At 39.7% G+C, this 24,889-nt stretch overlaps 2 protein-coding genes across 3 annotated transcripts in view; one reads left to right on the top strand and one right to left on the bottom strand.

Annotated features, from left to right (window-relative positions):
• The first annotated feature begins 453 nt into the window (after positions 1-453).
• tnfa (tumor necrosis factor a (TNF superfamily, member 2)) lies at positions 454-3,127 on the top strand. The gene is made up of 4 exons (XM_057828046.1): positions 454-652; positions 770-797; positions 877-933; positions 2,311-3,127. Exons 1-4 carry the CDS (start codon positions 488-490, stop codon positions 2,760-2,762), a joined length of 702 nt encoding a protein of 233 aa, XP_057684029.1. The 5' UTR covers positions 454-487; the 3' UTR covers positions 2,763-3,127.
• A 3,862-nt stretch (positions 3,128-6,989) lies between these two features.
• Positions 6,990-24,889, bottom strand: part of gabbr1b (gamma-aminobutyric acid (GABA) B receptor, 1b) — a 147,381-nt gene continuing 129,481 nt past the window's right edge. For both annotated transcript variants that reach the window (XM_057827542.1, XM_057827543.1), the window contains 6 exons: positions 22,700-22,807; positions 19,986-20,079; positions 19,655-19,782; positions 14,791-14,919; positions 12,556-12,699; positions 6,990-12,389 (listed from right to left, as the gene is read on the bottom strand). In XM_057827542.1, the coding sequence (XP_057683525.1) occupies positions 12,102-12,389; positions 12,556-12,699; positions 14,791-14,919; positions 19,655-19,782; positions 19,986-20,079; positions 22,700-22,807 (891 nt within the window). In that variant the 3' untranslated portion in view covers positions 6,990-12,101. The remainder of the gene's footprint in view (positions 12,390-12,555; positions 12,700-14,790; positions 14,920-19,654; positions 19,783-19,985; positions 20,080-22,699; positions 22,808-24,889) is intronic.

The raw sequence follows: 24,889 nt of genomic DNA, 5'->3' as shown, positions 1-24,889 counted from the left end.
GTAGAAACCAGCTACTTTTGAGATATGTACCCAATCTGTTTGGTTTTAATAATGTCCCGTCCCCAGCAAAAGGTGTACATGCAGGTTATGCTGTTATAGTGTCCCAACCAATGCTGAGACCAAACCTAAGGACTCACGTGTAGCTCAAAGTAGCAAAAGTAAGAGTAACGTATCTTCAAATCTACTCAAGTAAAAAGTATAGCATGGTGAAAGTACTTTGAAGTACTTTAACTTACTCAAATGTAATAGAATAAATGTTAGCGGATGTAGTATTGCTGGAGTGTTTTTAGGTGTGCGCATGTAGGAGTGTCTACATCAGTTTTGGTTTTCTCTTCCTTAGTCAATCGCCACTCAATTGCAATGAATGATATCATCGGACTTCCCCCCCTTGTAGGACCTGACAGTTTTATAAAGAGCTTCCCTGTGCAAATCTGACAGTCAACACAAGTGAGCCTGAGAAGGAAGACGAAGAAACTAGAAGTGAACAATGGAACAGGACTGTAAAGTGACCGTGATGGCTTTTGCGGACGCAGAATCAAACAAGAAACCGGGCGCTAAATGTGGTTCAAGGCTTACCACGGCTCTCTTGGGTTTAACACTATTCCTTGCTTGCGCTGCTGCTGTGGTCTTTTTCTCCAGCCTTTACAGCAAGGTGAGAAAATAACACAGAATTGTCTTGAAGTTATCTAGAGTTCTCTTAGAACCACATTGATTTGATTTGTCTGAATTCAGTTGGTTTAATTTCTCTACTTTTATTTTCTTGATGCAGAATCCAGGACAAGATGAGGTCGGTTTTGGTAAGGAATTCAAACTTTCTATTCCCTCTTTCGTTATGTATACTGAATCATTGAACGAAATGTTCATCTTTCTTTCCAGATATTCACCACACATTGCGGCACATCTCCAATGTCCGAGCTGCCATTCACTTAACAGGTGAGGACACTTTATTTTAGATGAAAACAATGGGTCGTTGATTGAAATGATGAACCAAATCACAGTTTTAGAGACTGGCTCATGAATTGGAACAAAATGTTGAGTTGGTGCTATGAGAAACAGTCAGTGGTTCTGCTGGTATGTATCAAAACAGAGGGTTTTTTTGGGTCAGAATTCAGTGTTTGTGAATATTTTTTGGGCTTAATATGTTACAACGAGTCAAATTCTGGGCTACTCTAGCCACCTCTGTATCCAAAGGAATACTTGACCAGTGACTGATGTTACAGACTGTGCGGGGAAGCTTTTGTCAACTGGATGGCACTTGTAGGATCCCAAAATATGACTTATTACACGCGGTATTTTATGCTCCTGAATGAAATGGACCGCTTGGGTGTGTGTGGAAGCAATCGAGATATTTATTACATTTTTTTTAATCCCGTGCCATGAAAATGAGTGACTTCCGGCTCGAGTCTCAGGTTGAGGAAAAAGGCCAATATCAAGTCAGCGCTAGAGATTCTCAATTCACAATACAGCCATTACTTTAGCGTGCAGAAAGACTGCGGATTCATCTGATTCATTTATTTTTTGCGTGACGCAAGGCCAATGTGCTGCAGGCTTTTGTTGCTACACCAGGGAGAGTGCTCTCTGCCGGGGGCTGGCCGATCGGTGAAGACAACCAACCACGCCGCCGTGTGTGACATGAGTCAGGGTAGCTTTGAATGATTTTTCGTTTTCGAAAGGCGAGAGTAAGACTTGGAAAAGCTGATTGGTTCGGGTTAGCATGTCAGCTAGCTGTCACGCCTCCTGTTTTGTTTACGCTCTTTTCTCCGTCTCCGAAGCAGGGAAATGTCAAAAGCCAGACTAACTCTGGTGGCATAAAATACTGTTCGGGAGAGGAAGAAGTCAGCAGTTTTGACCGTTATGCAGTAATTTTGCCCTGTAGTACTGAATAAATGATATTTCATATTCTGTTTTTTGCCATACAATTTATTTAGCATTTATGTAGACAAATACTTTGATAAAAAGAATATCCTGTAAAAATATTGGAGTAGAGAGATTGAAACAACCATGACATTTTGCTGCTCTCTGTCGTATTATCCTCGTTCTGAATCTTCCCCCTCAATGGGCTGAATTCTAAATCAGATGAAATTGTTACTCTGCTGATGTCATCAACCAGCTGGGGACGCTAGAGCGCTATAATGACAGGCGGGGCTAAACGGCAGATTAAAAGACTCATTTCTCGTCATCTGCGCTTTGCCAAATTGTTGTATATAGATTTTCATTCACATAATAATGCGATTTAAGTTTTTTTTTTATCCTGTCACAGGCACTTTAACGCTGCTACTTTAGTCAACCATATTTCGCTCCTCTCTACAGGACAGTACAATTCCCAAATTGCCAACTCTGTGGAATGGATAAACCAGGTGGACCCATCCCATTCTCAAGGCGGTCTGGAGCTCAAGGACAACGAGATCGTCATCCCCCAAAGCGGCCTCTATTTTGTCTACAGTCAAGTATCTTTCCGGGTCAGCTGTCGAAAGGACGACAACGACGACGCCTCGGCCACGTCGTTGATCCACCTCACCCACCGAGTGAGACGATGGTCGAACTCGTTCGGCAACGACGAATACCGGACCATCCTGCACTCTGTCCGGACTGCCTGTCAAAAAACGGACACTGAAGAAGAGGGCAACTGGTACTCTGCCGTCTACATGGGAGCTGTGTTTAACTTAAATAAAGGAGACAAGTTGAAGACCGTGACTGAGAAAATGCTGCCTAACCTGGAGGAAGAAACCGGGAAGACGTTCTTCGGCGTCTTCGCCTTGTGAGAACATGAGAGGCAGAGCCTAATACCAAAGAAATGGACGGCGAGCTTTGACATCTGCTACCCTTAAGGTTCGTCAGTTAAAAAAAAACGAATGTGATTCAAATACACTGTGATAAAAATTACCATACGGTGATTCATTTATCTCTGAGATATTAAGGCTAAAGGGCTAAATATGTTATGTACTGTGTACGATCAAGTGTCAGTACCTTTTGCTGTACTACAATGCACAATGTTATTATGCAATTTAGTAGTGTTAATGCAAGGTTACACATTGCATAATACCCTGTGATGATTCATGAACTGTAGCGTATGTATTTATTGAACCTATTTATATATTTATTTTCAGTCATAATATCAAAAATGTAAACGGAGGTTTGCAAATGACTTTTGTAAGATGAAGCATTTTCTAATCATTATTTAATAAATTATTTATTTAAACAGATATGCTGTGTTTATTGACATCAACAGACGGTACCATATTGGCCCGAATATAAGACAGTGTTTTTTGCATTGAAATAAGACTGAAAAAGTGGGAGTTGTCTTATATTCGGGGTCTAGACATTATACCCATTCACGATGCTTGATGGCGCCAGATATCATTGAAGCGAATGTTGAACTTGAGGAGTAATGTTCTGTCATGACAGATCTCAGCTACTCTCAAATTTAACCTGTTTGCATTATTTTATTGCAATGTTTTTCCTTACTCAGATTTGTTTCAAGACTAGTTACAGTTAGACCTCACTTTGATAGTTAATGTAATTTTATTGTTGTATCACAATAGATTATTTACATTTCAAAAACCAGAAGCCATTCATTTACGAATGTGATTGCACTTTAGTTTACATATTTAACTGTTCAGATATTAAGATTTGAATGAGGCAAAATAACATGCTTTTCCTCTCAAATATATTGTTATAATTATTTGTTTCAGACGTACTGTAATTATTTTCTGTATAAAAATTAATTTGGTGTTCAAAAAGTCTTTTTTCAAACTTGAGTCTTGAAAAAGAGGGGGTTGTCTTATAATAAGGGCCGTCTTATATTCGCGCCAATACGGTATTATGATTTTTTTTCAGCACACAAGTTTGAGTCATTACACATAGACTTCATAATGGTATTGACGGGTCATGACTGTGCCTTGGCTTCAAGTAGGGGGCCGCCCACATCAGGAGGAGCTTTTCATAAACACATGCACGCAGCGATCTTAAAAAAAAAAAAAAAAAATCAATTGGAGAAATTAGCCGCTACTGCATTGGCCAACTGCACGTTTTTTTTTTTGCTTTTGACCAAGAATCGAGACTGTTTTACGTCCATATCTATAAAGAATTTGTGGATTCAAGCATTAATTCACAAGAATTTTCACTGGAAAAGCTCTGTTTACATCAGGCGGCCGCTAGCTACATTCAATAACAGACTAGCGTCATACTTTGACATATTTATGTAAAATAAATGCTAACTGCACGTTTTTTTTTTGCTTCTAACCAAGAATCGAGACTGTTTTATGTCCATATCTATAAAGAATTCGGGGATTTAAGCATTTAATCATAAGAATTTTCACCGGAAAAGCTCTGTTTACATCAGGCAGCCGCTAGCTACATTTACTAACAGACTAGCATCGTACTTCGACATATTTATGTAAAATAAATGCTAACTGCACAGTTTGTTTTTTGCTTTTGACCAAGAATCGAGACTGTTTTACGTCCATATCTATAGAGAATTTTGGGATTTAAGCATTTATTCACAAGAATTTTCACCGGAAAAGCTCTGTTTACATCAAGCGGCAGCTAGCTTCATTCACTAAAAGACTAGCATTGAACTCCGACATATTTACGTACAATAAATGCTAAATGCACGTTTTTTTTGCTTTCAACCAAGAATTGAGACTGTTTTACGTCCATATCTATAAAGAATTGGGGAATTCAAGCATTTATTCACAAGACTTTTCACCGGAAAAGCTTCGTTTACAACAGGTGGCCACTAGGTACGTTCAGTAACAGACTAGTATCGTACTTCGACATATTTATGTAAAATAAATGCTAACTTCACAGGTTTTTTTTTTGCTTTTGACCAAGGATCGAGACTGTCTTAAGTCCATATTTATAGAGAATTTGGGGATTTAAGCATTTATTCACAAGAATTTTCACCGGAAAAGCTCTGTTTACATCAGGCGGCCACTAGGTACGCTCAGTAACAGACTAGTATCGTACTTCGACATATTTATATAATATAAATGCTAACTTCACAGGTTTTTTTTTTGCTTTTGACCAAGGATCGAGACTGTTTTACATCCATATTTACAGAGAATTTGGGGATTTAAGCATTCCTTCACAAGAATTTTCACCGGAAAAGCTCTGTTTACATCAGGCGGCAGCTAGCTTCATTCACTAAAAGATTAGCATTGAACTCTGACAAATTTACGTAAAATAAATACTAACTACACGTTTTTTTTTTTTTTTTTTGCTTTCAACCAAGAATCAAGACTGTTTTACGTCCATATCTATAAAGAATAATAATAATGATAATACATTTATAATGCACTTTGCATTTTACATCAGGCGGCCATTAGCTACGTTCACTAACAGACCAGCATCGTACTTCCACATATTTATGTAAAATATATGCTAACTGCACAGTTTTTTTTTTTAACTCGGGGGTTTAAACATTTATTCACAAAAATTTTCAACAAAAAAAAAAAAGCTTTTTTTCTGTGATTTCACTCGGTCAGCTTTGACGGCCACGCAAACAATGCAGGGTCCCTATTTATCGGCCCCACGCCCTGTGTCCCGTCAATACATTATGAAGTTTATGCCCCTGGCTTAAAGAAATTCAATATATAATATTTTATTTAGTAAAGAACTTAATGTCATGATAGTTGGACTTTAAAATCACCCTAACCTACTAGTGTATTAGGTGTCTGATTTCAACATGTATGCGCTTGTGGTTATGCCACACTCGCTACTACCATTGCAATGTTTCTAAAATTTGTGTTTTCTCGGCCACGGGATGATATTGAGCAATACCAAAATGAAAGTCATTCATGCGTACAAAGGGAAAACACTGCAGCTCGCTGCGAAAACTGTTAACAGATCCTGTCATCTTTTAGATTCATGTGGATAAAGCGGGTGGGTGGATTTGCAAGACAAAGGAAGCTTTGATGCCATTTTCTACCCACACGATATTATAAAAATAGCTGCTTTAGGGAAGTAGGTTTTGACAGCTACTTTGTTATGACTGGTATTTATTTACCAACCAGCAAAGAAAAACTGCGTTATCCTTCAACCACAGTTAACACAGAATTGGAGTGCTTCATAGTGGAAATAGTTAGGGGCGAGTACCGCTGTAAGACGGGAGTTCCCCCGTGGACGGACACCTGCTGCCCACAAGGAAGAACAAAGAAACACCATTGGAGGAAAGTTTCCGTTCACCCTCCATATCTTACCATTGTGACATTTTTTGTTGAGTTCAATGGGGGTTGAAGTTATCATTCAAAGGGGTATGAGTAAGGTTGGTCACACCTGACAATTTCATTTGTAAATCAGCAACTTCATTTTAATATGTTCAAGAAATGGATGGTGAAGGAATCTGACCTTTTAGCCAGATTGCCGGAATCACGCCAGCCGAACCACCGGACTAGCGCTGGCGCAGCTCCAGCGACCTGGGACGAGAGACCCGACAACCCAGCCAAAAGGCCAAACTCTGCACGTTCACTTCAGTCTTAACCCCTTGTTCAGACTCCATTTTGAACGTTGGAAAAAGGCTTCGAAGCACAAGTTGAAAATTTATTCAGGTCGACAGCGATCATACAGCACAGAGGGACCCAGGCGACGATTCAGGGTCACCATATCACAAGTCAACAAAAGCTTCCCGGGAAAAAAAAAGACAACCACTGGTAATTATATTTTTTCAGATTATTGTCTGCGATTAGGTTGCTAATTTTGCACAAAACCCTAACCCAGTTTTAAATTGTACTGGTATTTATTGTATGTGTGTATGAGTTATTGTTGTGTTGTCTGTATGCTTCCTGCTGTAAGACAAGTTTTAGTATTAAGTGTGTTAGAATAATGCACACAGTTAGACAATGCCTACCAGAAAAGGTACCATCTCCTTCATTCAGTGGAGTTAGTACAAGGGGTTAAGACAAAGGTGAACGCGCGGAGTTTGGCCTTTTGGCCGTGTTGTTGGGGTCTCGTGGCCCTTGTCGCTGGAGCGGCGCCAGCGCGGGTCCGGCGGTTCGGCTGGCGTGATTTCAGCAAGCTGGCTAAAAGGTCAGATTCCTTCAATGGCTAAAGTAAAATTTTAGAAGTTTTCACATCACGAATCATTTTTTGTTCATATAAAGCCAAAAAGTGACGAAAAACATTTCCTAAAACGAATTTCTGGCGTACCAAAGCATTTTTATCTCGAGGTATGTTCCTCGAAATTGTGTCGGTTTCTTTGTTTCCGCCAACTTCCTGTCACCAACCAAAAAGACATGACGCAAGAGATGATGACTTGAGCCTGTTTAGTTGTTTTTTTTTCTCAGGGAAAGACAAACATTTGAACAATCACATTATAAGAGACAACTGCTCATACTGACGTTCGTGTTCATGTTGCAAAACATTTAACATTTGTCATGACCTTTATTGTCTCGCAAAATTCAAACTTGATATCATGTTGAAATTTAAATCACATTCTCATCAGGTCAAGTTTGGAAAGCATTGTGTGATGGTACAAAGGTGAAAAATTTCAAAAATAAAATCTGTTCTTAACTAGAGGTCAACCGATATGGGATTTTCAAAGGCCAATGCAGATTTTAAAAAAATATGAAACCGATTTTGTAAACTGATATATGCTATATAAACAGATTGATTATGAAAGGTAATTGAAACACTCATGATAAAAATGTCTATAATGGAGGTTCCATTTTTCCTTTTGTAACACTGGCCACCAGGTGGTGCAAAATCCCAATTAACAAAGCTCAACACCCGAACAGCGAACATAAGTTATTCTACTACAATCAGCGGATATCGGCCGCTCTTGGAAAAATTCCATCTATCGGCCCGATATATTGGCTGGCCAATATTCCGGACGTCCTTTATAAGACAAATCGTCACCCAAACAGTGAACATCATTATCCTATCATATCGGCCAGTCTTGGAAAAAGTCCATCTATCGGCCTGATATATCGGCCAGCCAACATATTGGTCAAACTTTATAAGAGGGATCACCATTCAACCAGCTAACATAATTTCCTCTATTATACAGTATCTGCTGATGGCTGAGCTCGAGAAAAGTCCATACAGTGCTGGCCAAAAGTATTGGCACCCCTGCAATTCTATCAGATAATGCTCAATTTCTCCCAGAAAATGATTGCAATTACAAATGCTTTGGTAGTAATATCTTCATTCATTTTGCTCGCAATGAAAAAACACAAAAGAGAATGAGAAAAAAAAAAATCATTATCATTTTACTAGGGCTGTCAAAATTATCGCGTTAACGGGCAGTAATTAATTTTTTAAAATTAATCACGTAAAATTATTTGACGCAATTAACGCACATGTCCCGCTCAGACAGTATTCTGCCTTTTGGTAAGTTTTACAGCAAGGCTTTTTGTGCTGTCTAACAGCGAACTCTTGTGGTCGCTTTGTGACATTGTTTATTGTTTTCTTGCCAGTTCAATATGGCTGCATGACGTCTCGGGCTGACGTCTACGTTGTAATGTTGTGCTTATATGATCCTTGGACAAGATTTGTCCGTAAGTATGGTTGTTGTAAAGAATGTACATAGTATGTTAGTAAGCGAAATGTAATATATTTTTTGTATGAGACGCTTTTTGTTTATGTTTAGTGAACCTGTATAGCGTGCTAAGCTAACGTTGTTGCTAATGCAATGCTTGTGTACTTTTTTTTGTAGTTTTACGACGATCTAAAGAGGACAATGGTTTGAGGCCATTTTATCAATAAATCAGATGAAAAAGAAAGAAGTCGGATTATTAAGGCGTCGTTCACTAACTGTCTAGCTTTGGAAAAAATAGACGCTTCGGAGTGAGGACAGCATAGACAGATTTAAATGACAGTAGAGTGAAATGCCCACTACAGTCCTTATGTACCGTATGTTGAATGTATATATCCATCTTGTGTCTTATCTTTCCATTCCAACAATTTATTTTGCAGAATATATATATAATTTACAGAAAAATATGGCATATTTTATAGATGGTTTGAATTGCGATTATTTGCGATTAATTACGATTAATTAATTTTTAAGCTGTAATTAACTCGATAAAAAATTGTAATCGTTTGACAGCCCTACATTTTACACAAAACTCCAAACATGAGCCAGACAAAAGTGTTGGCACCCGTAGCCTAATACTTGGTAGCAAAACCTTGAGACAAAATAACCACGAACAACTGCTTATGGTATCCATCAAGGAGTTTCTGCTGGAATTTTAGACCATTCTTCTTTGGTCAACTGCTCCAGGTCGCTGAGATTTGAAGGGTGCCAATTTCAGATCTCTCCACAGGTGTTTTATGGGATTCAGGTCTGGCCACTTTAGAAGTCTCCAGTGCTTCTCTCAAACCATTTTCTAGTACTTTTGGAAGTGTGTTTTGGGTTATTGTCCTGCTGGAAGACCCAAGACCTCTGAGGGAGACCCAGCTTTCTCACATTATGCTGCAAAATTTGTTGGTAGTTTTCAGACTTCATAATGCCATGCACACAGTCAAGCAGTCCAGTGCCAGAGGCAGCAAAGCAACTCCAAAACATCAGGGAACCTCCGCCATGTTTGACTGTGGGGACCGTGTTCTTTACTTTTAAGGCCTCGTTTTTTTCCCCTGTAAACTATGTTGATGCCTCTTCCCAAAAAGGCTACTTTTGTCTCATCTGACCAAAGAACATTCTTCCAAAACGTTTTTGGCTTTCTCAGGTATATTTTGGCAAACTCCAGCTTGCCTTTTTTATGTCTCTGGGTCTTCCTGGGTATCCTATCATAGAGTCCCTTTTCATTCAGACGCCGACGGATTGTACGGGTTGACACTGTTGTACCCTCGGACTGCGGGACAGCTTGAACTTGAGATTTGAAGGGTGCCAATTTCAGATCTCTCCACAGGTGTTTTATGGGATTCAGGTCTGGCCACTTTAGAAGTCTCCAGTGCTTTCTCTTGAACCATTTTCTAGTGTTTTTTGACGTGTGTTTTGGGTCACTGTCCTGCTGGAAGACCCATGACCTCAGAGGGAGATCCAGCTTTTTCACACTGGGCTCTACATTATGCTGCAAAACTTGTTGGTAGTCTTCAGACTTCATAATGCCATGCACACGGTACAGCAGTCCAGTGCCAGTGGCAGCAAAGCGACCCCAAAACATCAGGGAACCTCCGCCATGTTTGATTGTTGGGACCGTGTTCTTTTCTTTGAAGGCCTTGTTTTTTCCCCCCTGTAAACTCTAAATGTTGATGCCTTTTCCCAAAAAGCTCTACTTTTGTCTCATCTGACCAGAGAACATTCTTCCAAAATGTTGTTGGCTTTCTCAGGTAAGTTTTGGCAAACTCCAACCTGGGTCAGAAGTGGGGTATTCCTGGGTATCCTACCATAGAGTCCCTTTTCATTCAGACGCCGACGGATAGTACGGGTTGACACTGTTGTATTCTCGGACTGCAGGACAGCTTGAACTTGTTCGGATGTTCGTCGAGGTTCTTTATCCACCATCCGCACAATCTTTGGTTGAAATCTCTCATCAATTTTTCCTTTCCGTCCACATCTAGGGAGGCTAGCCACAGTGCCGTAGGCCTTACATTTATGGATGACACTGCGAATGGTAGACATTCAGGTCTTTGGAGATGAACTTGTAGCCTTGAGATTGCCCATGCTTCCTCACCTTTTCGCTTCTCAGGTCCTCAGACAATTCTTTGGTCTTCTTTCTTTTCTCCATGCTCAATGTGGTACACACAAGGACACAGGACAGAGGTTGAGTCCACTTTAATCCATTTTAACTGGCTGCAAGTGTGGTTTAGTGATTGCCACCACCTGTTATGTGCCACAGGTAAGCAACAGGTGCCGTTGATGACACAAATTAGAGAAGCATCACATGATTTTTCAAAGGGTGCCAATACTTTTGTCCGGCCCATTTTTTTGGGGTTTTGTTTAAAATGATTAAAAAATTTTCCAATTCTCTTTTGTGTTTTTGTGTTTTTTTTTGGCAAGCAAAATAAACCAAGATATTACGACCAAAGCATTTATAAATAATTTTCCGGGAAAAATTGAGCATTATCTGACACGATTGCAGGGGTGCCAATACTTTTGTCCAGCAGTGTATATCGCCTGACCGATATATCGGTCAACATTTAGTCTTAACTAAATACGCCTGGGACAAAATATCCCAAGGATTCAGTATAACAGCACACTATGGCCTTCTTCAGACTGGGAGACAAAATCTTGATTTATAGCCCATCCGGATTGAAACCGGATGGCTCTTTTGTCATCTGAAGTCTCAAAGGACAGACATCCAAGACGAATTATAACCACATAGTTTCATATCTGATAGGAACAAGTTGCTTCTCAGTCTGAACAGCCGAGTCTGTGGCGTCACTGTATGCCGGATGACGCTTGGTAGCCACAGAGACTGCTCAGACGGGTCAATAATGTGACCCGATCTGCAAAAGCCCCGTTCCAATTTGGACACTTTAGTGTGAACAGTCAGCCCTAAAAATGGGATTTGAGGAGGAATGCTATCGGAATCAGATATGCCTGCCGTCTGAACGCAGCCTTAAATCCAGGCAATTTGAATGAAGCCAGTTTTAAAACTTTAAAACTTGTGACATGTCATTGAGCCACTTCCCCCTTTGGGGTGTTTTCAACACGAGTACGCTTTGCATTCCATTACGACTATTGAATCATCACATTTACATTTGAACCGGATCAATGACTAGAGGCCAACCTGGAACAAGTTACGGATAGACAAAGGTGTTACAGATTGCAGTTAGTTATGAACTTTTGCCATGTTGAGCTCAAGTTCATATGTTGGCACATAATATTCCCATTTTTTCTACTATCTGACTGCCTGTCTTTGAGTGGTTGTCGGCAGCACTTCCGAGAAAAAAAGGCAACTCTTTGCACAGCTACTCAGACGTCGGTATTATTACAATTTGCTGGACCAGAAGCTGAATGTCTTGCCAAAACAAACGTCTCGACAACAAACGGTTAACATGGAACAAATTTCTGAAAACGAGTTAGCATGACATAGAACTCAGTCAGATATGACGGATGCAAAATTGAGAACTTGCATCTATTTGTCCCGTGTCTGAGGCATCTTTTCAATCTTGTCCATGAACATGTACAATGAATGTCAGGAAAATTCACCTTCACCTCATTTGTAGAGCATCTGCAGCCGGCTGGTGTGACAGTTATTGCGACCGATTTTGTTGTCGGGCTGGTAGAGGCTGGAGGAATTGGCAAAGGACGCGGGGATGGCGTGCAGGTCAGAAGTGGGCGTAGGGTACCCCGGAGGCGGCACCAATGATCTGGGGTCGGTCGGGGGAATCGCTAGCGGGGGCGTGTTGTGGTTCTGATTGGAGACGGTGGACGGTCTTCTTCTCGATCGTAGAGCCTGTCGCTCAGAAAGCTGGTTTCTCAGCTCGGATACACGCTCTTCTTTCTGGAGTCACAAAATAAACATGATGTGGAAGTTAACAACACAACCAGCTCAATTTCAGGCGTCGATGACCAACAGTGAAAGCGGCACGCTGGCTCCCGGTCATCGTCTTCATTCAAGTCGACAATGTGGATGTGCAGTTATCAATAAAAAGCGCAACTCGACTTACTTCTTGTATAATCTTCTGCAGCTCCTTGTTTTCTCTCTCCAACTGTCTGGATTTCTCCTCATCATTGTTGTTCATGGAAGAACCCGTCTTCATGGTCTCCTGGGCATCTGATTGCCACTCACCCCTTGTGATCAAACGTCGCATCTGCAAAACGTGCACTTTTTTTTTTTCAATATGACTATAAATTTGTTTTAAAAATGGTCGTTTCAAAACTTAGATTGCTTTTGTTTCAACCAACAGTTGTGACATTAAAAACAGACATTTTCAAATTCAATTCCAAAACAACAGTTGGGTCATTACAGAATTGCAGGACATTTTTACATCCAGCCCGTCAAATTTTAAATAATACATACAGTGGTACTTCTACTTACGAACGTCTGTACATATGGAATTTTCAGGTTACGACACACCTCAACGGAAAAATATTGCCTAATGTTACAAAAGACATTTCAGGATACAGTGGTATGAAAAAGTATCTGAACCTTTTGGAATTTCTCACATTTCTGCATGAAATCATCAAATGTGAGCTGATCTTTGTCAAAATCACACAGATGAAAATACAGTCTCTTCTTTAACTAAAACTACCCAAACATTTATAGGTTTTCACCACTATAAAACAGAAACCTGGTAAAAAAAAAAAAAAAATGTCTTGATGACAAGCATTGTATGATGTGCATCATGGCTCGGTCGAAAGAGCTGTCTGAAGACCTGCGATCAAGGATTGTTAATTTGTATAAAGCTGGGAAAGGATACAAAACCCTTTCTAAAAGTCTGAATGTTCATCAATCAACATTCAGAGAAGTTGTCTACAAATGGAGAGCGTTTGGCACTGTTGCTTCTCTCCCAAGGAGTGGCTGTCCACCAAAGATGACGCCAAGAGTTTAGCGCAAAATACTCAGAGAGGTAAAAAAAGAACCCTGGAGTGTCTGATAAAGACTTACAGAAATCACTGGCACAGTCCAATAACTCTGTGCACACAATAACAACTATATGGCCAAGAATGGTGTTCATGGGAGGAAGCCACTGCTGTCTAAAAAAACCCCATTGTTGCTCATCTAATGTTCACAAAAAGGCACTTGGACACGCCACAGAAGTTTTGGCAAAATATTTTGTGGACTGCTGAAATCAAAGTTGAATTGTTTGGGAGTAACACACAATGTCATGTGTGGAGGAAAAATGAAACAGCTCACCAACAGCAACACCGTGAAGCACGGTGGAGGGAGCATCATGATTTGGGGCTGTTTTGTTACCTCAGGGCCTGGACAACTTGCAATCATTAATGGAAGAATGAATTCAAAAGTTTATCAGGATGTTTTGCAGGTAAACCAGAGGCCGTCCGTCAGACAGTTGAAGCTAAAAAGAGGATGGATGCTGCAACAAGACAATGATCCAAAAAACAGTAGTATATCAACTTCAGAGGAACAAAATAGACATTCTGGAGTGGCCAAGTCCAGACTTGAACCCCATTCAGATGCTGTGGCATGACCTAAAGACATCGATTCATGCCAGACATCCCAGGAATCCGACTGAAATACTGCAGTTTTGTAGAGAAGAATGGGCCAAGATTAGTCCTGATCGATGTGCCAGACTGATCTGCAGCTACAGGAAGTTGAAGTATTTGCTGTACAAAATATTAAATGTGACTTATTTCCCCCCCCTTCCGTCATTGTTTGCATGCTATCCTCATTAAGATATGAAAACCTATGAATGTTTGAGTAGTTTTAGTTAAAGCAGAGACTGTATTTTCATCTGTGTGATTTTGACAAAGATCAGACCACTTTGATGGTGATTTTATGAAGAAGTGTAAGAAATTTCAAAAGGTTCAGATACTTTTTCGTACCACTATATGTGTGTGTACTATTGCTAATGAGTTAATACTTCAAAATAAATGCATTTGAAAACTCTTTTTCACCCGATCTTCACAAAAACTGACATCCCTAGTTATTTTTCAAGAAAATCAAAATGTCATCCAATTCTGTCATGACCCAGTTAGATGTTCTTGCAGCCAATGGAGCGCTGCCAAACAGTCTTCAGAAATCGACTGTACTATACTGTATACTCTACCGGTAATTCAAATTTGTGATGAATACACTCCGAGCCTGACAAGATTTGGACAGGAATTACAGCAAGACAGGGACAATCGACAGATCATGACGTGATAGCATTTTAGATAACGTAAAGGTCATTTATCAAAGAGGTTTCGACCGCTGTTTTAATCAGTCGTGCGCTTTTTACCTTGGGCACAAATAGAACCACCAGGGTGATGTAGACGGAAAACACGATGGCCAGGGAGGCGAAGGCAAAAGAGGCGTCCTGCTGAGAGGACAGGATCATGGTGACGGGCGCTGTGATCAAACAGAGGACCTGAGGACAAGATTTGAGAAAATATTATTAGAAGTGCACCTGCCAAAACGTTGATGCCATTCCAAAAAACTGCGGTTGCTAAGCCGCTTGGAAAACGAGGATAAATGTTGATTATTTAAATGGAAAATCATTGCTTTCGTGACCTTCCTCCTCAGCCTCTTTGCTCCACACGTTATTGAGTTGGCCTTTTGGCAATGTTGACTTTGGCAGTGTTATGACAAGATATTATCATAAGTTAAATCGTTTTCGTGCGCGGCTTCACAATCTTACGCAAATGACGCCGCGACTCGCATTTTAATCGTGCTTTCCAATCATTCTTTTTTTTAATAGGAGTAGCATCCTTTTACAAGAAAACCAAACAATATGGCGAGCATGTGAACCACCTACAGTAGTATGAAAAAGTATCTGAACCTTTTGGAATTTCTCACATTTCTGCATAAAATCACTATCAAATGTGGTCTTTGTCAAAATCACACAGATGAAAAAACAGTGTCTGCTTCAAATAAAACCACCCAAACATTTATAGGTGTTCATATTTTAATGTGGATAGTATGCAAACAATGACAGAAGGGGAAAAAACATGGAAGTGGACCATCACATTTAATATTTTATGGCCCCCCCTTTGGCAGCAATAACTTCAACCAGATGCTTCCTGTAGCTGCAGATCAGTCTAGCACATCGATCTTGGCCCATTCTTCTCTATAAAACTGCTGTAGTTCAATCAGATTTCTGGGATGTCTGGCATGAATCGCTGTCTTTTGGTCATGCTCAATGGGGTTCAAGTCTGGACTTTGACTTGGCCACTCCTGAACGTGTATTTTGTTCTTCTGAAAGCTTTGTGAAGTTGATTTACTTCTGTGTTTTGGATCGTTTTCCTGTTGCAGCGTCCATCCTCTTTCTAAGGCCTCAGGTTTTCCTGCAAAACTTTTGAATTCATTCTTCCATTAATGATTGAGTGTTGTCCAGGCCCTGAGTTAGCAAAACAGCCCCAAATCGTGATGCTCCCTCCACCATGCTTCACGGTGGGGGTGAGGTCTTGATGTTGGTGAGCTGTGAACTTCAATTTTCATTGAACTTTGGTTTCATCAGTCCACAAAATATTTTGCCGAAACTTCTGTCCAAGTGCCTTTTGCGAATATTAAACGAGCAACAATATTTTTTGAGACAGCAGTGGCTTCCTCCGTGGAGTCCTCCCATGTACACCATCCTTGGTGTTTAGTTTTACATATAGTTGATGTTTGCACAGAGATATTGGAACGTGCCAGTGATTTCTATAAGTCTTTGACACTCCAGGGTTCTTTTTTACCTCTCTGAGCCATGATGCATATCATACAATGCTTCTCATCAAGACATTTTTTTACCTGGTGTCTGTTTTATAGTGGGCAGGCACTCATCAATGATTGGGTACAGACCTGACTTAAAATGTTTGTTAAAATTGGTTTTAATTGCTCTTTAAGTCTCCTTAGGCAGAGGGTTCACTTAATTATTTTTTTCCCTTCTGTCATTGTTTGCATGCTATCCTCACTGAAATATGAAAACCTATGAAAGCAGACATTGAATTTTCATCTGTGTGATTTTGACAAAGATCAGATAACATTTGATGGCAATTTTATGCAGAAACGTGAGAAATTCCAAAAGGTTCAGATACTTTTTCATACCACTGTAATTATATCGTGACAGACAGCCTAAACATAAATGAATCAGTTTTGGCTGTGCAGTGCTCGACGAGTGTCGACTCCAAATCAATTAAAGTCATCACAATGGTAGAGAGCGAGCAGTGTTTCTTGTCTCCTCTCCTGGATCATCGCGCCACGCTCGTCTGCCGATAACAATCCAGACGACAACAAAAAAAAAACAAAAAAAAAAAGACTGAAAGAGACACTGGAACCATCTCTCTGAGGAGCGAAATGTAATTACTCAAAGGCCGCTTACGACAAATCGATCCATCAAAGCGGACCCTCTTGATTTTTCCATCCTACGTAAAATGACTCAGGCAGGCAGGAATGACGCCACGTCTATGCGGTAAACACCTCACAGATCAGAAGAGAACTGAAAACCACCCACTTTATGTATCAGGAACCCACTCACTTTCCATTTATCGGTGGGCTGAAGCCGTCTGTCGGCCACTGTAAATAACGAGCGATTTTTGTTCTAGTTGGCAGAATACGACAATGGCTCGAATCACAGCAAAAGTGAATTCGGTGAACGTCGTCGAATGGAGATGACTGCATAAACAATGACAACTCAAAAACAGACTTGGCTAGAATTTGTGTTTTTCAAAGATAGCATCTTATTGGAACTTGCGTCAACTATCAAGTACTAAAAGCAAAATTTGTATGCGGGTATTTTTTTTTTAAACAGTGTTTTTAAAAAAATGTTCTACTGCAGTTTAAGTGTAAAAAGAAGTTAGAAGACATCTGGATTCTTGCGGAAACGAAGAAAAGAAAAAAGAAATTCATGTCATGCCTATCTTCCTACCCTTTGGTTATACATTATGTCCCCCGGTTTTAATGTACGTGTATATACAGTGAATATATACCTTCATATTTATATACCTATGCATTCATATAATGGGAGTTTCCTATAAAAATCTTTATTAATGGCTTCAAATATTGGCATACGCTGTAGACATTGGCAATCGGCTGAATGTTTATTTAATCTAATATTAAACTGCAAATGATTTTAAAGTGCCTGTGAAGGGTTAAAAAAAAATTCTTAACCCTTTAATGCCTGCAATATGAGGCAATTGTCAGAAAATCACAAAATTGGAAAAATAAGGTCTTAATGAAACCTTTTTTTCAAATTTGTAAAAAAGAAAAAAAATTAATATGTGTAATCAGCGCTCTAATATCTATAACCCTTGCTAAATCCTTTCTCATGGAACCTTCAGATGCATGAGTTGACTTGCATCCATTTTTTTTGTTGTTTTTTTTTGAGGAAAGATATTTCAAAATTCTAAATTAAGTCTCAAAATCATGAAATTCTAAGTGTATCAAATGTGATACATTCGGCAAGAAGGGGATAAATGGCATAATGACGTGAATTAGAATCATATTTTGAGACGATTCAACTATGTACAACAATTTGGCAAAGTGCAGATGACGAGAAATTAGTCTTTTAATCTGCCGTTTAGCCACGCCTGTCATTATAGCGCTCTAGCGTCCCCAGCTGGAGGATGATGTCGGCAGGGTCATCTGATTTAGAATTGAGAGGGAAGATTCAGAACGAGGAAAATACAACAGCGAACAGCAATATGTCATGACTGTTTCAATCTCTCTACGCCAATATTTTTACAGGATATTCTTTTTATCGAAGTATTTTTTCCCCCAATAGCTAAGTAAATGGTATGGTCATGGCAAATAACAGTCTTGTGCTAAATGGAATATGAAATACTAAAAATGCATTTATTCAGTACGACATGGCTCCATAATGTTCAAAATTCTTGACTTGTTGCACCTCCTGAGTTATATTTTATGCCACAAGCTGCCGTTCGTCGGCCAAGTGGCATTCTCGAGCATCGTCAGCCACAAAATGCAAGCCACCTACGTATGAAAATGTGTGCTATGATCCCAGTATTTGACATAATACAAAACACGATGTTTACTCACTTCTTTGCAAGTCCAGTGGTCCCACAGTTGTCGGACTTGTTTTGGCCAATCTCGGGTGTTTTTCTTTTTAAAAACAAAACCCTGCAGCACATTTGGCTGGCGTGATGCGAAAAATAAACAAATTGCTGTATTGGCCCGAATATAGACGGACCTGATTATAAGACGACCCCCTCTTTTTCAAGACTCAAGTTTGAAAAAAAGGCTTTTTGAACACCAAATTTATTTTTATACAGAAAATAATTACAGTACATCTGAAACAAATGATTATAATAATATATTTGAGAGAAAAAGCATGTTACTTTGCCTCATTCAAATCTTAACACCTAAACATTTAAATAAGTAAAGTGCAATCTCATTCGTAAATGAATGGCTTCCTGTTTTTGAAATGTAAATAAACTAACAACAAAATTGCAATAACTGCATTAACCATCAAAGTGAAGTCTAACTGTAACTGTAGTCTTGACACAAATCTGAATAAGGAAAAACATTGCAATAAAATAATGCAAACTGGTTAAATTTGGGAGTAGCTGAGATCTGTCATGACAGAACATCGCTTTGAAGATATCTGGCACCATCTAGCGCCGTGAATGGGTATAACGTCTAAGCCGCGAATATAAGACGACCCCCATTTTTTCAGTCTTATTTCAATGCGAAAAACACCGTCTTATATTCGGGCCAATACGGTAATCCTTAAAATCAGCCAAATCCGCAGTCCATCTGCATGCTATAAAGCAATGCTGTATTGTGAGATGCTGAGCCAGGTGAGGTCACATTCGCATTCCTCCTCAAAACACAGTTTCTTATTTTCATGGCGCGGGATTCAAAAAATTGAATAATTAAAACGATCGCTTACACGCACATCCAAGCTGTCCATTTCATAAAATACAGCGTGAAATATGAAATAAACTTGCTTTTTTCTGTCATAGGCACTTTAAAAGGTTGTACATCGTAGATGAGTTACTGACATTAAAATCAGGCATGTAAGACTAACATGTCATTTTAGTCAAGGTTCCCGTTAAACGTGATGTTGCCTCAGTAACAGGCAGTTGAAGAATAGAATAATCACTAACTTCCTTTACCGGTGAATCTTGCCTGTAGAAGTGATAGAGGATGTTTGCCTGACTTACAGCGACATTATAGATGGCCATGCCCACAGCTCGGTGGTCGTTGATTTTCTCCGTTGAAATAGATTTGGTCTCATAAGCCAGGAAGATGCCGAGCAGCAGCAGCAAGCCTTTGTACCCGTACACAACGCCTGCACAGAAAGTTACCAATGGAAATGGAATTATGTCAGGATCATGTTGCTTTGGGGGAATTCCGCAACAGGAACAATTTTTCAATATGAAGCTATTTCAAGAAAAACAACGTCACGAACCCGTTTTAAGACCGAGACTAATAGTGCGTATTTGTTCCAAAAGACTAAGACGAAAACAAAAAGGGCTGCCAAGAACAACCTACCCAGCCAGGTGTTCATTTTTTCCGAGCTGCAGTGCTCCAATAACGGTTGAATCAAAACATCCAGGTCTCCTTTTGGGGCTTCTCGGGTGAATTTCTGTTTACGTACAAACAACAACAATACATGCAAAGCACAAATGAATATTGTGTATTTTTGCCTATAAAAATGAACTACAAAAGACTTTTGACGTCAAAATATACAATTCTTCCACAATGAATTAGATCGATAACTAGACTACAATTAAAATACAGTGGTATTTGGTAGTTGTTGTCATTACTCTTGTCATAGCTAAATTCTGAGGAATAAATTCAAGTCTAAATGCTAATAATTCAAATATATATAATAATTAATATTAAAATACATATACAGACAGGGCTGTCAATAGACTTGCAGGGGCCCGGGGACAAGAGACCATTATAGGGCCCCCCTACCCCACCCCTGCCACCGGCTTGTCACGACAACATACACAGTACTTTAAGGCTTTGCAAGCAAAGACATTGTAAATTTTCAAATTATTTGAGATGGACAGTTAAATTTAACAGACCGTGATGTGATGTGACACAATATAAACAAACAATTTCCATCTATTGTCCCATGTAGGCTACAATACAATACTACTGAGAGTGCTATGCCTTCCTGCTAAGCAACAAAACAGTATAACTAAACATCCTGTGCCTGCCTCCTCTGCATCCCTGGGGTTATCAAGCCCTCAAAATGTGACGTGCCGAGATTTTTTGACAGCAAAGTCATTTATAACATCAGTGAAATCCAGTTTTTCAGCAAGCTCACGCTCAGTGGTTAGCATGGTGTTACCGTCAGCCCCGAGGGGCCACTGTCCCCTCCAATATGACCGGTTTTACCAATTTGGTGCAGACGAAGACGTGGGCGAGCGTAAGGGGGTGAAATAGGAGCTGTAGAGCGTTGTTGCGCGGTAGCGATGAGTTGAGTCCCCATTGTTAATAAAAGTTCCAGCAAAAAGCCATCTGACGTGTCTCTGGGTTTTTATGCACATCGCCACCTTCCTGAAGGAAGACGAACTGACGAAGTGAAGATGAACTGACGACAAACGAGCCTTCCCCCCCGCACTACGGTGCGGAGTTCAGAGCACCGCAACTTATCGTAAAGTGCAGTTTGGTAACAATGGCTAGGTTTTTAAGCCTGCCCAGTGATATATTGGAGCGTAGGTAGTTTTTTTATTATTATTTTCATTTTACTGAAGGCTTGCTCTCCTCCGGCTGCAGTCACTGGCAAAGACAAGAAAATGCGTAGCACTCGAGTCCGCCAGAGTGGGGTCAAACCATTTTCTGCTAAGACACGGGGGGCGTGTTGTGCAAAAAAAAAAAAAAAAATTGATATATTGAATATGTTAAAGTTTTTAAGTATATATCGAGTCGAGGTGGGAATCTTTGGGTATCTAAAGATTCGATTACGATTCAGAGGCTCCGATTCCATTATAAATCGATTATTGATGTCCCACCCCCCCACACTTTTAATGTTTTGTACATTAGTTCCAAAATAGTTTAAGAAATCCTATTAGATTAAACCAAACTAATATTTCAGTATCAAGTTAACAGGTAAAAACATTAAATAAAATACTCAAGTCCCCATTCTGTATCAGCAGCTTTAAACTACAGTCAATTAATTTAATGATGTGAATCAACCTTTAAAGTTGATCAAAATTGCTCCCGTTATTCCATAATTTCCCTTCTACTTACAACATGTCAAAGATTTAAAACTGTTTCATCATTTAAAGATAGATTCAAGTCAAGATTTTGCCGATTTACAAGTATTTCAGATAAAAAGTTAATTAGGTTCGCTTCAACAGAGCCTTCTAGAGAAGTCTATTGTTTTAAGATGGCGGCTACTAACAACGGGGCAACTACTAAACGGCAAGTCTGTCATTTCGCATCTAGTTCTCTTTATATGTTTCAACACCGCCGTCTGTCATTTGGCATCTAGTTCTGCATATATGTGATATCTACAATAGCCGTATGTGGCTGTATGTTTGTAGCAACTAGCAACTGGGTGTTGTTTGAACCAGCTGTCGGCCACAGTTAGGTATTTTTGTTTTCTTATCTAGCGGCATGAGTTGAACATGATATTTGCTCTCGGTCTGTTCCTCCTTGCGTCCCGAAGACCGCGCTGATTGTGTTTTAGTTTTGCTTTACCTGATATAATTCAATAATCGGAATTTGGATATTTGTGAATCGTTCTCGTATCTTCCACGGCTGAATCGCAAATAATTTAAGAATCGGAAATTTCGCATGCCTCTAATATCGAGTAGAACATAATATTTCATCAGACAAGAATTTAAATAAAAAAGAAATATGTGAATGTAAAGTAAAATAAATTAAGGGTCATTCAGGGGCCCCTATGGTCCTGAGGCATACCCGGTTGCCCCCCACCCCCTGTCGACAGGCTTGTATACAGATACAATAAGTGTGCACAAATTGATGCACATGGCTACTTTTGCTTCTCAAAAATAACTGTCTACTATATGATACCAATGATTTCTAAGGAAAATTTTGACAATGATCAGGGTGCCCAAACTTTGTAGAGTACAGTATATTGCATTTTCCCATGCCAATTCTCATTCAAATGGGGTTAACACAGTCAGTAGCAGTAAAGATTAGCATTGATATGTTTTTTTGACTATGAAGGGTTGATGTTTTTGCCTCCCCCCGCCCACTGTATAAAACAGTTTTGATCAGTGTACCTCCACTGTGATATGTAAGGGATCCACAATCTGCCAGATGATAAGAGACAAGAAGTCGATGCCGAGCAGGACCCCAACCGTGGCGTACAGCTTCCATGGCTCCAGGTGCTGCAGGAGGCAGAAAAAGACACAAATTCCCTCTCCTGATCTAATACTGCGAAAGAGACATTTCTGAAGCCACAAACAGACACACCAGAGCTGCTCCAGAAACAATGATCATCACTAACAGAGACAGGCCAATTCAATCTGCCCTTAAAGCACTGGTCCATGACAGTAATAAGACAAAACGAAATACAAATGGGACTTTCCACGTTCGACTGGTATATAAAGTTAAAAATAGAATCATTTTCTCTGAACATGATAGAGCAGGAATTACTGTTGTGCATTACTTTACACAATCAGATTATTTTTGTTATCTTAAAAAAGCATCAGAAAATATGAAACCTCAGTTGAAACACAAAATGCTCACATCCATCTACAGCTTGAAAAGCCACTATGTTGAGAATAGCACAAACGTGGGTGGAGCAGCCAAAAATTTGACTCAAGTAAGAGTAGCGTTACTTCAAAGTAATATTACTCAAGTCAAAGTCAAAGTATCCATCCAAAAAAATGGACTCAAGTTAAAAATAAAGCATTCAGTGAATAGAATACTCGAGTAATAGCTGACGATGTCAGATTCATTTTTAACAGTGTTACATGCTATTTTCTTAGCACAATGTCATCTATATGAACTCTTATTGTTATACTGCACCATAACCTGTTACAGTGGTATGAAAAAGTATCTGAACCTTTTGGAATTTCTGCATAAAATCACCATCAAATGTGATCTAATCTTTGTCAAAATCACACAGATGAAAAAACACTGTCTGCTTTAACTAAAACCACCCAAACATTTATAGGTTTTCATATTTTACTGAGGATAGTATGCAAACAATGACAGATAAGTAAGTGAACCATCACGTTTAATCTTTTGTGGCGCTCCCTTTGGCAGCAATAACTTCAACCTGATCTTCCTGTAGCTACAGATCAGACTGGCACATCGATCAGGACTATTCTTGGTCCATTCTTCTCTACAAAACTGCTGTAGTTCAGTCAGATTCCTGGGATGTCTGGCATAAATCATTGTCTTTAGGTCATGCCACAGCATCTCAATAGGGTTCAAGACTGGACTTTGACTTGGCCACTCCAGAACGTGCTTTTTGTTCTTCTGAAACCATTTTGAAGTTGATTTACTTCTGTGTTTTGGATCATTGTCTTGTTGCAGCATCCATCCTCTTTTTAGCTTCAACTGTCTGACGGACAAAAGGCCGCAGGTTTTCCTGCACAACTTTTGAATTCATTCTTCCATTAATGATTGCAAGTTGCCCAGGCCCTGAGGCAGCAAAACAACCCCAAATCATGACGCTCCCTCCACCATGCTTCACGGTGGGGATGAGGTGTTGATGTTGGCGAGCTGTTCCATTTTTCCTCCACACATGACGTCGTATGTTACTCCCAAACAATTCAACTTTGGTTTCATCAGTTCACAAAATATTTTGCCAAAACTACTGTGGAGTGTCCAAGTGCCTTTTTGCGAACATTAAAAGAGCAACAATGGTTCTTTTTTAAGACAGCAGTGGCCACCTCCGTGGATTCCTCACATGAACACCATTCTTGGCCATGTACAGTAGTTGATGTGTGCACAGAGATATTGGACTGTGCCACTGATTTCTGTACGTCTTTAGCAGACACTCTAGGGTTCTTTTTGACCTCTCTGTATTCTGCGCTGAACCCATTGTCATCATCTTTGGTGGACGGCCTCTCCTTGGGAGAGAAGCAAGAGTGCCAAATGCCTTCCATTTGTAGACAACTTCTCTGAATGTCAATTGATGAACATCCAGACTTTTAGAGATGGTTTTGTATCCTTTCCCACCTTTGTACAAAACAACAATTCTTCATCGCAGGTCTTCAGACCATTCCTTTGAACGAGCCATGATGCGCATCAGACAATGCTTCTCATCAAGGCAAGGCAAGGCAAATTTATTTATATAGCACAATTCAACACAAGGCAATTCAAAGTGCTTTACATCACATGAAGATCATAAAAATCACATTTAAATCAACACAACGTAGAAACGAAGACAAAAGATCGCATTTAATCACAGAATAAAAATAAATAAATAAAATAAAAATAAAACAAAAACTACTACT

The sequence above is a fragment of the Corythoichthys intestinalis genome, chromosome 22, assembly GCF_030265065.1.
Source record: "Corythoichthys intestinalis isolate RoL2023-P3 chromosome 22, ASM3026506v1, whole genome shotgun sequence".
Lineage (NCBI taxonomy): Eukaryota > Metazoa > Chordata > Actinopteri > Syngnathiformes > Syngnathidae > Corythoichthys > Corythoichthys intestinalis.
The sequence above is the reverse complement of the archived record's forward strand: the minus strand, read 5'-3'. Positions and strand labels throughout refer to the sequence as shown.

Bases quoted from the DNA above. Each gene is read 5' to 3' on its own strand.
- tnfa (XM_057828046.1), top strand. From the start codon at position 488: ATGGAACAGGACTGTAAAGTGACCGTGATGGCTTTTGCGGACGCAGAA. The intron at 798-876 runs GTAAGGAATTCA...CTTTCTTTCCAG, and splicing joins ACAAGATGAGGTCGGTTTTG to ATATTCACCACACATTGCGG. The intron at 934-2,310 runs GTGAGGACACTT...TCCTCTCTACAG, and splicing joins AGCTGCCATTCACTTAACAG to GACAGTACAATTCCCAAATT.